The sequence below is a fragment of the Chionomys nivalis genome, chromosome 4 (genome assembly GCF_950005125.1).
Source record: "Chionomys nivalis chromosome 4, mChiNiv1.1, whole genome shotgun sequence".
NCBI lineage: Eukaryota > Metazoa > Chordata > Mammalia > Rodentia > Cricetidae > Chionomys > Chionomys nivalis.
The window spans coordinates 29995669-30008664 of record NC_080089.1 but is presented as its reverse complement, the minus strand read 5'-3'; the positions used below and the strand labels follow the sequence as shown (position 1 = coordinate 30008664).

At 45.5% G+C, this 12996-nt stretch overlaps 1 protein-coding gene across 2 annotated transcripts in view; it reads right to left on the bottom strand.

Annotated features, from left to right (window-relative positions):
- Snx19 (sorting nexin 19) overlaps nt 1-8919 on the bottom strand; it is a 35896-nt gene extending 26977 nt beyond the window's left edge. Inside the window, exons 1-5 of one of the 2 annotated variants that reach the window (XM_057766975.1) lie at nt 7027-8919; nt 4238-4376; nt 3233-3333; nt 3004-3123; nt 727-857 (exon numbers count right to left, since the gene is read on the bottom strand). In XM_057766975.1, coding sequence (XP_057622958.1) covers nt 727-857; nt 3004-3123; nt 3233-3333; nt 4238-4376; nt 7027-8397 — 1862 coding nt within the window. In that variant the 5' untranslated portion in view covers nt 8398-8919. Of the gene's footprint in view, nt 1-726; nt 858-3003; nt 3124-3232; nt 3334-4237; nt 4377-6720 lie in introns of both variants that reach the window. The other variant, XM_057766974.1, reaches the window with a different exon arrangement.
- Nucleotides 8920-12996: the final 4077 nt, after the last annotated feature.

The window sequence follows — 12996 nt, the reverse complement described above, 5'->3', positions numbered from 1 at the left end:
CGCGCGTGCACACACACACACACACACACACACAAAAATAAATAAATCTTTTTATTTTAAAGCCTGCTATAAAGATAGTATTGCTGGCTCTTAATATGAACATAAAAATGAAGACAACCAGTCAGGTACATATTCATTTAAATTCTCTCTCTCTCTCTCTCTCTCTCTCTCTCTCTCTCTAATGAACTACATTTACACAATGCTTTCAGTTAGAGTTAGGGTGCATGTGTTGTTCTTGCCCCTCCACATGCTGGTGTGGAGTGTTTCCAGGGACCAGCTGGGACACCAATGCGGCAAGAGCAGGAGCAGTCTACAGCTACTAAAGTACACCCTGCAGGATTCCGTCCTAGTCCTTCCTGATTACTGCTAGAGTAAGTAGTCTCTGAGCCAAAGTTTCCAGAAATGATGGCAAACAAACCAATTGTAAGTCTTAATTTAATTCTTACTAGGAAAGAAATACCTCAATTTCTACAAGAAGAAGAGTATTCCGCCTTTAGTTTTCCCTTCTAGTCAACAACTCCCAGTGAGTGGGCCCAGGGTTCCCTGGGTAGGAGCAAACACTCAGCAGTACTGCCTACTCAGACTCCCTGTGTACAGCGCTGTGGAACCCAGCCTCTGGCCTGGCTAAGAAGCTGATGGGTACCAAGCACCTCCTCTCGTCTAGGGTTTGAGAATGGAACGGGGCTTTGAGCCCTGAGGACGGCCGGGACCACTGAGGCTGCTCACTTGCTAGCCTTCTTGCCTTCTGTCTGCGGCTTGCTTTCATTCTCGGCTTCACTCAACTCCTCTGTGGGGCTCTGGGGTTCAGAGCGAGGAAACGCTGTCTTCAAGGTGTCCACAATCGCACTCACCACCATCTGCAGGGTTGGAGGTATAGGGTCAGTATGACTATGCACATTCCTGATAGGCAGTGAAGGAGAACAGAGCCGTTATCTCTCTGTGCTTTATACCAAAGGATGAAGGATGCAGCCATCCACAGAGCCTTTGAGAAAACTGGATAACAGCCAGTGACAAGAAGTCTTTTTCTCCCTGTCTAGAACAATCTTTTCTTCAGAGCAAGACAAACAATACCACGGACAAGAAGCCAAAAGCAAAACAGGGAGAAATAAAAACTCAAGCAAGTTCTTCACACTAGAGAACACATTCAGTTAATATTTCTTTCTTTTTTTTTTACATTAAAAGGTGATTCCTAGCTTCCAAACTGACAATACCATCACCAAAGTGTGACTCAGCAGAAATTACAAAGGCATGTAAGAGGAAAAATGAAGATGATAATAAGAAAAGAGAAAATCCAGTGTAGCAGCTTAAATAATATAAACATATTGCAAGGATTCATAGAGTAGTAAGTTGGGTTTATAGTCAAACCAAACAATTCTCTTCTTTAGGTACAGAAAGAATAAAAATCACACAGGCTGGCAGTTAAGTTATCTGGAATTGCTATAAAGAAAAAACCTATCTGTGAAAAGTAAGACTCATCTACAGTTTTTCAGAGTAAGCTGACATGCACATATTTGCTATTAAAGGAAGTGTACAAAGGAGAACCATCAAGGGAAAGGAAGTAAGCAACAGTAATGAATGCCCCACAGAAGCACAGCCTATACAGCCAAGACACACCGGACAACCAGCAAGACCACAGGGAACACCAGAAAAAACAAACCAGGAAGGGAACAGAGGATGGAACGCATGAACATAAATAATACTGCTTATAAAACACGCCTTGCAGGCTGGGGAGATGGTTCACTGGGCAAAGTCCTTACTCAGACTCCTAAGTACCTATATAAAAACTGGTGTCATGATGCATATCTGTAACTCTAGTGCTGCTGGTCTGGAGGCAGACCGCACAGGATTGCTAGCCAGCCTAGCTAGAAGAGAAATTCAGGTTCAGTGAGAAACTTTGTCTCAAATATATATATCTCATATATATATGATGAAGGAAGACATTCCATGTCCTCCACACACATGCATGGGTGAATACACTGGTGTGCATATGCATACACATGAAATTCAATTTTCTTTCCTGTCTCAGGATTGTAATTGAGGGGAGGGCCTTTATCTGTGCCCTCCACTTTGGTCTTACTGGAAATTAGCACAGTGCCTTGCTCAACATTGTCAGTCTGGCTGAATGTGATGGTATTTGTCTGTAATCCAAGCATTTGGGAGGCTAAGGAGGAAGAATTTGAGACCAACTGGACTATACTGGTAGTTCCAGGCCAGACTAGGGTACAGTGAGATCCTGTCTCAACAAGCCCCAAACAAAGAAACAGGCCATAACAAAGCAATTTCCCCATAAGGAAATAAGGAAAGAACCAATGAACACATCTGCTCAGAACTCCAGGGGTTTTACCTACTTGATCCCTTCTAGTTTGGTTCTTCCCCATAATAAAGAATGTTCCCTAATATCTACTACATGAAAATCCAGCCAGAATCAGGAGGCATACCTCCTACAAAGAATCCAGTTTGCTTATAAAATTGCTGATGATATCAACTGAAGCTCCAGTGTACTGTATTCCCCAAGTATGCTTCCCTTACCATCTACACAGGTGCTGAGACGCCCTTTTGAAGAATGTATGGTTCTCTGTACATTCTGTTCTCCAGCAGAGGATCACTACACCAATCCAAATCCAGATTAATGTCCTGGCTTAGAGCTCTCTGCTGAGTACCCAATAATGTGAATACCTTATCTCTCCAAAGAGAGCCTCCTGCCATCGTCTGAGGTTCACGTCTATCCTCACACGCTTCCATCAGAACAAGACTGCAATAACTCCTGGCGGTACATACACACATAGCGTGAGGGTACTGCCTTCACCACTGCTCACTGCGACTCAGCAAGTGGATGATCCAGCCTGTATTTAGCAACAGGTCTTGAAAATTTTAGTCCATGTTCTACTGACCCTCTATGTTTCCTCTACCTATGCCCTTATTTTCCCAGCATGGTCTCCAGTCTAATAAACACGTCACACTTGCAAACAGGAAGAATGCTGAGCACAGTAGCTCTGCTGTTACCTTGTCTATTCTAGAGACCATGAATGGCTTTTTGACAAAGGCGATCCGAGCATCTGTATTCAGTGCAAGGAACTCCTGCACCTCCTCGCTGTTGGCAATCTCAGGAATGGCACAGAGTTGCTGCAAAAGACAAATATTTCAGAAGAAACCCCGGGCCCCAGATCTCACCACTTTGGGTTGGATGTTTTAGGGTCAGAATGTGAGCCAAGCCAGAGGATCAGATGCCAACCTTCAGGAAGGACTCCAGGAGGCTCTTCCGGGCCTCTACTCTGTCACTATCCATGTTTCCAAATGGAAGATCTGGAAAGAGCTTTTTTGGACCCTTAATATCTTCAAAACAAACAACAAATTCATCTAGTTAGCATTCATGCAGAGGTGTTCCATATAAAACAGACAGAATCACTGAATATATTTCACTAGGCTTTGTTTCTAGGTTTTTGTTAATTTAGGGACTTCCAACTGTTCCCATGGTTGTGATGCAACAGTCTACTCTCATTAGTGTGAAGAGAGCACACAATGCAGTGGTTTTAAGGTAGGTCCAAAGGGCCCACGTTTAAGTTCTGGCTCAAATTCTTGCTATAATAAAGACCTCAGGCAAGCCACATGATCTGCAACTGTTGCTTTTCTGTAAGAAGTAATGACAGAATCTACCTCATGGTTACAGGATGACATGAGCTAACACATGTGAAGTATGTAGAAGAGAACCCGACACACTTCTGAAGCCTGTCCTAGTATTAGCTATGTTATACTCAACTTATCATTTACTTAGGTGATCATTAGCATCTAGAACAATAACAACGGAAACAAAGTAGCCAGTACCTAGCTTATTTGTAATTAAATTTTATTATATTTTAAACACTTCTGTGTGCCTTGGATGTGTCTAACTGCACACAAAAGGCTTGGTTGTTAAAGACAGGGATTTCTGGGTTATTTAAGATGGGTAATCCACAGACCTGGAAAAGCTACTCAGCTCAAGTGGTTCTGTGAGTATGGGTAAGAATGTGTAAACTACGTGGGGACGGTAGAATAAAGCATGTAACCAAGGACAACCTCAGTAAGGATGCCATCACAGCTGTCCAGCTCTAAACCCCACAGCCTCTCAAGCAAACTCGGGGGCAAGACACTCTCGATACTGTCCTCTCCTCCCCACAAACCCAGAGGCCACCAAGCATGCAGATCAGAGTGGCCAGATGTGATATGCAAACTGGCATTTGGGGCTTAGGGAACTTCTGACTTTTGATAAACTTTCGTAGATCTGGTTTCTCCTCCAGGCGGGTCTGCAGATTCAAGAACTCCCGGTAGCGGCGGTTCACAGTGTGGTAGGCCAGCTGCTGCAGGCCGCTGCTCTTCTCACCATTAAGGGCTGTTTCGTACTGAGGAAGGAACAGAATTATCAATGAAATCGGGGGCTTGGGAAATTATTCAATGGTCACAGTGGAGCACTAGTAAAGGGAGAAGGCTGCTCCTTTATGCTGCCGAGCCTTCTGCATCTGATTGCCACCCTCAGTTGTAACTAATGACCCAAACTCCAAGGTGGTCAAATGAGCTGTACTTCCCAGCACCCCTTGTTTGGTCAGAAATACTTTTCACTGTTCCTTCCATTACTTCTATCCAAAACTTTTCACCCCCAAAGTAGCTATGTAATGTTTTTAATCCTAAAGACATTATAAAACAGAGGTCATAATACCTTCAAAAGGGACTACTGCTAAATTACAGGAGTGACCTCATCAGGAGCAAATCACTTTGCCATCACACCCAGTCACTAACACTCTATACTAGTTTGGGGGAAGATTCAGCAAACCCAAACAACAGATAACCTTAAGACATGTCTTTGCCTGAAATGTTTTCTTTTTTGTTGCCTTGAGCCAATTAATCTTTCTAATTGTTATTCCTGAAGTTGAACTAAAATTCTTTGTCTTAGGTATATATTAGCTGCATCATTAGACGTCCCATGATGCTGGAAATGTTCTGAGGGCAGCCTGCTGCCTTCATGCGTCACATGGGAGACACGCCTAGGAAAGGAAGCACCTGAGCAGCACGGAAGCTATGACACAGGGCAAGATTCTGTGACAAAGGAGTTAAGATGCAGAGCCGCTGTGAGCCTGTGCTTGTTCCTACCAGAAACTGATTATTTTCTGACTGAAATATTATGGGATGGCAAGTAACTTAAAATAACAAAACTAAAAACGATCTCCTTGTTGAAAGTTCTTGAGCTGGTGTTTGAACATTTTGAGAGCTAGAGAGAACAAGAAATCCACTATAGCTGCGATAAGAAAGGAAGCCTTGGAAGTCAAGTACTGAGAAGAAAGAACAGGCAGAATCAGGACAGAGCTGCCAAGCTTGGAGCACCTAGGAGCTAGGATGCTTTCTGTGGAATATTCTGCCCTTGGGAACAACTTGAATTTTCTGGTAATAAGGAAAAACTGTTCTCTGCTATTAGTCCATGACTATGTCATAAGTAGAGATGAAATAGCCAGAATCTAGCATTGCTGCGTGAGCACGGGGCATGCCAGAGGGACACCTAGAATTAGGGGAACAACATAGTAGGTAAATTGTTAAAGTTATGCTACTGGTTGACAGTCACCAGTTACTCACGATCAGATGTCTGTGTTTCCAAATGATACCTGTTCTATAAAGACCATGTGACTGATGTCATTGCAATGAGTGCAAAGGTGCATCTAATTAGGTTCACCGTCTTAACTTTAAATGTCATGTGACTTTTAAAATGCCAGGTCATCCCTGCAGCTCATTCAGCAGGCCCTGCCCACTTCATTGGCTTGGATTTCTCCAGGAGTGTGTATCTAGCCCCGTGTGGTGGTGGTGCTTGGACACACCAGTACAAGGCTGGTGAGCTCCACAGAAATTCCAGAAGGCAGGTAAAGTCAACCAGTGCCTTCTGCCAAGAAACTTTCTAAACTTCTTCCTCCTAATTTCTTTCTTTACAAAATACTAGTATCTTTTGCATTTTTATTATAGAAAGGTAGAACAAATATTTACATCAGAAGGTGGCAGGTTCCTTATTCCTGAGGTATTTAAGCACAGACTTAAGAACGACTATGCAGAGAAAATATGAGGAAAGTTGACTAGAGTCACAGATGTCCCCTTAAGCCAGGCTGTGGACCAATGTGTTGACTGAAAAGTTTCATTTAAAAAACAAACATGGGGGAATGGATAAGAACTCTTGCTGCTCTTGCAGAGAACCAGGGTTTGGTTCCCAGCACTCACATGGCAACTTACATTTTGTTTGTAACTCCAATTTTAGGGGATCTACACCCCTCTTCTTGCCTCCACAGGCATCAGGTACACAATGCATTTACATACACGCAGGCAAAATACACACATGAAATAAAAATAAGTAAATCTTTTTCTAAAAAAATGTAGAATCTTGGGATGCATTCTTAGAAATTCTCATTCAGAATCTGTCTGCCTATCAGAATAAATTTATTTAAAAAGGAGCCCAGATGATTCTGAGGTGAAACTAGGCTCGAGAACCAACAAAGAAATCTGACCTGCAGTACTCTAACACTGAGCTTCCAGGACTGTTTGTACGGCTATGGAGTAAGAGCCTGCTCTGCCTTCCAACTTAGCCACGCGCCAGCCACATATGTGTTTAATTAAACACAGGGTGCTCGTATCTGCCCTTGCAGCATTCTGTTTACCGACTCGCCTTTGCACAGTCGTTCCCAGAGTGAATGACCACAGCTGTAGTCGTGTTACCTTCACAGTGTACAGCGTGTATGGGTGGAATCCAGTACCACTGTGCTCTCGGGCGGTGATGGTGCCAGTGATTCGAAGGTTCTGGATGACAACTGGGCCATCGGGACTGCTCAGGGGCTCAAAGCTGAAGGTGGCTGAACTAAGAGGACCAGGGGGAGAGGAGGAAAGTGGAACTGGTGGCAGGGTAGGATCAAGGGAGCTCACACCACTGGTGAGATCCTTTTCCAAGCATGAAGGTCGTGGGGGGCAGGATTTTTCTGGCTCCTCTAACAAAGTCGTAAGAGAGGTCACATCTTCTTGTTCTACCTCCTTGTCTGCTGTGTCAATCTGGATCTCTGGGCAGTTCAGCATGGAGACCAGTAGGCCCGTGTCTGTTTCTGTTCCTGGAGCTTCCTCAGCTTCGGATCCTTCCATACCTTCAGATCCCTCACCATCCTTAGGCTCCAGAGCCCGGGAATCCTCTAGTGCACACAGAGCATCCTGAATCCTGTCAGAGAGGAAGTTGCCTGGGGTCATTAGCATGATGGTTTCTTTGCCCAGTTCAGACAGTGGTGACTCCAGCTCCGAGTCTTCGCATAAGAACAAGGGGCCACGAATATCCGGCTGTAGAAAATGGGATGAGTTATTTCCTATTCTTCTTTCTTCAATCATCCCAGACAAATCTCCCTCTGCAGCTTCATGACCTTCTTCGACCTCTGGGGAGGGGGCTGGCTCGCTGCAGGTTATGTGTACTGGAGAAGGTGCTTTTCCTGTGGGCAGACTCTCTACTTCAACAACCAGTGGCAGAGAGGTGGGCACTGACGGCTGCTCTAGGACACTGCCTGAGCCCAGGGGTTTGGTTCCTTGAGCTACATCGTGTCTATACTTGGAAAAGATACTCACAAGTATAAGGTGGATCCAGTCAGGATCTGATAGCTTACTGATCAGTGGTAAGATTACATTGCAAGTGACAAGTTCAACTACTACATGGCGTCCAGTCCTAGTCTCCAGGTGGGGCTTGGGAACTAACTCTTTAAGTAACAGATTCACAATGCCACGTGCATAGGTGACCTCAGTGGTAGGACTGTGCAAGGCAGGATGGGGAGGAGTGGCCTGGCAGTAAGCATCCCACAGCTGGGAGGGCTGAACTGAACAGCTCTGCTCCCTGGCTGCGGCCTCCTTTGCCTGAATATAGCTCTGCAGGTGACAACCACAGAGAGTGAGAACCCTCTGTGTAAGAGCATGGCTGTCCGCTATGCTCATCCGCCTTCGAAGCTCCTGAACCAACCCCTTCATGGCTGCCTCCATCTCCGCCTCGAATGCTGGCTCCTGGCTCACTGAACGATACCAGGATAACACAAAATCTCGGATTATCATCTGGATGGTGCAGTTAATCTCCTGTTCCAGCTGCCTTTCTGCCTCGGGGCATGGAGGACAGGCGGTGACCTTGATGAATCGCTCCAGGTGCAATTGACCCGAAGCCCCTGCCACGGCACTGGCGCCCAGCCAACCTCCCAGCACCACCAACGATGCGCACAGAAGGATCAGAAGCCATATGTTGACCAGAAGGTGGATGACAAGTAGCCAGCCCAGCAAGACCCCCACAACCATCAGCTTCCGGCTACTCCATAGATTACCGAAGCCACAGCTGGACTCAGGGGTAGTCTCCTGGCTAGGGGACACTGTTTCTGCCTTCATGGCTCAAAGAACAGATGGTTTCCACAGATGACAGCCCCCTATTTCACTTTGGTGACAGGAGTGAGAGCATGAACTGTCCCAGAAAAAGAACAAGTCCGGGTGCTATTGAGTGAACTCCGCACCCTCGGCACTACAGGCACTGCAAAGCGACGGAGACAGCCCTGCTTCTCCCGCTCGCTTCTGTCAACAGAGCCCACCGAGTAGTCTCTTCCCATCGAGGTGAGGAGAACCTGACCGCCTTCATCATCGCGGCCCAGGCGGAGAGTCTCTTCGCAGCCCCGTGCGGCCCACGGACACTTACGAACGCCGAAGCGGCCGGCAGATGGGGGTCACATGTCGCCGGGGGTCGCGTGCCCGAACTGAGCCCTTGTCCGGAGCGGACTCATTGGGGGTTCCTTCCGACTGCCGCGGTCAGCAGCCACAGCCAGCCCCGGCAGCACGGGCAACTGCTTTTCGCAGCCCCAAAGCGGTCAAAGCCGCCGGCCGGCTGCCAGCCGGCGACAGCTTCCGGGTCGTGGCCTGCGGGAGCGGGGTACGCTGGGAGAGCGACCCGGTGGATGCGCGCTACCTGCGCCCCCTGCTGGTGAGGAGCCGTGGTGCCGGCGGGCGCGCACGGGAGTCCGCTGGCCTGAGACCCAGTCTTCAGAACTCGCCCAGGCTCTGAAAAGTGTTGTGTGTAAATATCCCTAGCCGCTGAGGTAAACTTTCACTAATCCAATTTGTTTTAATTCCCTGGGACGCATATTTTTAGTAGCTACATGGATTTTTGACCTTCTCCCTGCTTCCTCCAGAAATCATTACTTTCGCCCTCTCCTATCAACATACACACGGCCCTTAAGTCCTTAAGTCCTTAAGAGCCTCATTTGTTCTCCGGAGTTGTAAAAGGTAAATATCAAGTCATATTTGTGGTGTGGAGTAGGTTTCTAGTGAGCATTTCCTATGTTCAGTCATTGGATTGGAGAATGGGTCCTTATAGACCTTGCAGTTAATCGGGGAAATGAGTTTGTGTGACCTAAGTGGATTTTCAGTAAAGCCAGTCTGTATGGGACATAGTGAAACGCAAAATCCTGAGTGTGTTCAGGAGCAATTTCAGAGAATCGCAGTAGTTAAAGGGAGCCTGTGGAGAAAACACTCTTGGTACTGAATCTTGAAGGAAGAAAATTTTCTTTCTCTCCCTTCCGCGAGGCAGAGATAGAGTTGTAGTTTTTAGGTTATCCTCTAACGCATTTGGTTTGGGATTTGCTTATGATTTTGTTCAGCTTTGAATTCATCTGTCAGTTGTCTACTCAAAAAGAGTGCCCTACAAAGAGAGTCAGTATCTAAAGACGGTGGGACCAACCGTGTGTAGAAGTGTTTATATCTGTTTTAATGGAGTCTGTATAGGTCTCCGACTTGGTCCTTAGGAACCGTGTCTGCAATGTGGTTCTCCTTTCTTTTTGGGACAGATGAATGTCATTTGCACAGTTCCTTGTCATTCTGTCTTCTGTCAGGAGCCATTTACTTCCAAGAAGCTTGAAGGAATCTTCAGGCAAATTCTAACCAAAATACCCTATACCACCAGAGGCATATTATAGCTACCTTTGCCTTTTTCATCTTCACCTCTGGTGTGGAGGCAATGATTTCACTTGAATGCAAAAGAAACCATCATTTGCAATTGGATGTAGTTGATGGCGCATCACTTCTAAGGCCAACAATATAATTTAGGATCAGTGTGTCCGCTGAACAGGCGAGGCAATCTGTGAAGTCAAAAGTCACTGGTCCCTGTTTCTCTGGTGAATGTCACTTCGCTGCCACCATCCTCCCAATGGAAGGGGACATGAGAATGGCATATAACTCCTTATGCCCTCCCAAACCATTCTTTTGTTCTTGGAAAGAGCTGCTTGACAGTAATGTTCTTGAAGAAATAATTATCCCTGTTGCCTCGTTGAGAATTACAGCAGAAAATTAAATGATGGAGGAACCGAAGATGTCACTTAAGACTTCACTATGAAGCTCGGGGAAAAAGTTCCTATTATCACAATATGGGGAGTGCAGGGCAGTAAGGATCTGACCTTGTAAGTGGGCGTCATGCCACCTGACCAGATGGTCTGGAGTACTGAGGGAGCCAAGAGTGTCTTCCTGATTCTGAAGCAGATTTGATGGACATGCCAAAGCACTTGTCACTTGGATGGCTATGAGCTTCTGCCCGGGGATTTGGGACAGATCTTAGTCTCCAAGCAGATTAATCATTGGGAGGAGGTGAGAGTCATGCATAGTATAGAACAGTATGTGCACGAGATGGGCGAGGGTGACTGGTCACTCATCTCCCCTGCGTCTCTTCTTCCCTTTCTACTTATTATTTCTCAGACATAGTGCTAGAGTGTTAGGAATGAGAAGACAGATACCATTCATTCACCTAAAGGAATCTCCAGTCTAACCAAAGAAGAGGTTCATTAAAAAGGAATGCATTCAAACATGATGTCATGCTTAAGGCGATGAGACATTACAGTTGCCATAGAAGAGACTTCAATGAACTGCAAACACAAAGGGTCGGTAGCCACCCGGCACGTAGGGTGGTTCATAGATGCTTACCCCTAAATTTGCAAACAGAAAAGAGGTCAACATGTTTTAGGGAAATGTAGACTAGAGAGAATGGGGGCATATCGGGGGGGGTCTTTTAGTACCATGAGAGAAAAAGGCACTGTGGCAAGAGGCCAGGTTGAAACAAGTCCATACCGTTCCCCACATTTCTCTTAAAGACAGAAGACAAGATAGGCTTGATGTTGTGGGCATGTATTACAAGAAACTTGGGAGCCCGAGACAGCTGGGTGGAAAGGTCTGCCTGGGCTACAGAGTGAGCTCAGGGGCAGCCTGAGCAACTTACTTAAACCCTATTCAAGAATAAAGAAATAATGCTGCAAGTCTAGGAGTTGTTCTGTGGGCAAATGTTGTCAAGCTTCTTGCTTGAATGATGGCCTTGCATTAATAAATAATCAAGAAGATAAGGGAACTTACTGGAGATAATTCCGATAATAGTACAGAAGAGTTCAGAAGAGATAATGGCATAGAATTATTGCTGGAAAACAGGAAGTGGTGAAATTCACATAAAAGAAATAGAGGGTTGGAGGAATTAGCTGAGATCGCCAGGCGTGAGTCTGTAGTTTCGTTAATATTTATTGTTCAGTTGTTTTCTCAGAAGATGTATGATTTGGATATGTTGCCATGTTGAGATTTTGAGAATAGATAAAGAGAAACAGCAAGTGGTTAGAACCTCAACACTCTGAGAAGTGCAGTACTAAAATTAAAAACCATACTATCGAGGTGCATGGGAAACGAAATAAAGCCATCAGATGGACAATTGGTTGGAAGAACGTGCTTGAGTGTAATAGGAAAAGTGTATATGCGGACCAGAAAAAGGCTTCTGATAGGCTGGCGATCTGTCTACTGGAGTTTCTTATTACTGACTTGTCAAGTTGCCATGAGCCTCGTGGCTAGCAGCATCACAATTTATTCTCGGGCACTTTGGTAAGTTAGCAGCCTCAAATGGGTTGGCAGAACTGTGCTCTTCCTGGAGGCCAGAAGCGAGAATGTGCTTTCTAGTCCTTCCCAGTTTCTAGGGGACACCTGTGCTCTCTGGCTCCTGGCCCCACATTCCTGCTACCTCCACTCCTCGGCATCTGCCGCCACATCTCTCCCCCACCTCTGAACCTCCTCTCCTGCCTTTTTATGAGCAACTTTGTGATTGCATCAGACCCTCTCTTGTATTTCAGAGCTCTTTTCCCATCCCGAGGTCTTCCTATTCCTTCACCACACCTATAAAGTCTCTTTGACCAAGTAAAGCAAAATGTTCTCAGGACACATATGTCAGCGAGGAGGATCTCCTAGAAGACACTGGCTGGGGCAGAGCTAAAGTGTATATAGATGAAAGCTTTTGATAGGTAAGTCTGAATGCAGGCAAATAATGGGTTTCTGAAGTAAGGTATGAATAAATTATTAGGAATTTGGAATTTTTTTTTTTAAAAAGATAAGGTATCAAACCCACTTTAGAGCACACAAACTTGTGATGTTGGTGCCTATACCTCTCAAATACAGGGATTAAAGGTGGTACCATAGTGCCTGGGTGAGTCTGGGTTTATAAGCGGTGTGATCTGGCTAGGCTTGGAAGTCATCGATTTTAGGATAGAGAGGATTGAGAATGTCGTTACACAAGTTTCTAATAAACACTCATGACCAGAAAGTTGCAGATGCTGTAGAAAGTGGAGACATTAGTGGAGGTAGAGACATAAACAACTTCTTGTAAATTTCAAAGTCTACTGCTTAAAAGAGGCCACGAAAGCCTGGGTGTTGTCCTGGTTCTACCTTGAATGCTGTGTTGGAGAATAAATGGCCACCAGAGGGCAGCAACGAGTGTGGTTGCCTGCGAAATTGCATCTTATCCACACATCCTACAAGGACTGGCATCGAAACTGAGAATTTAAAGATGAACTTTAGGCAACTTCTCTTCAGGAATTCACATCTAATGTAAGAGACAGACACTGATACAGTGTAAAAGTACTACAGTGGAAATATGTCAAAATATGGGAATGAGGTGGATTAAGGGAATTTACATAGATGTGGCTT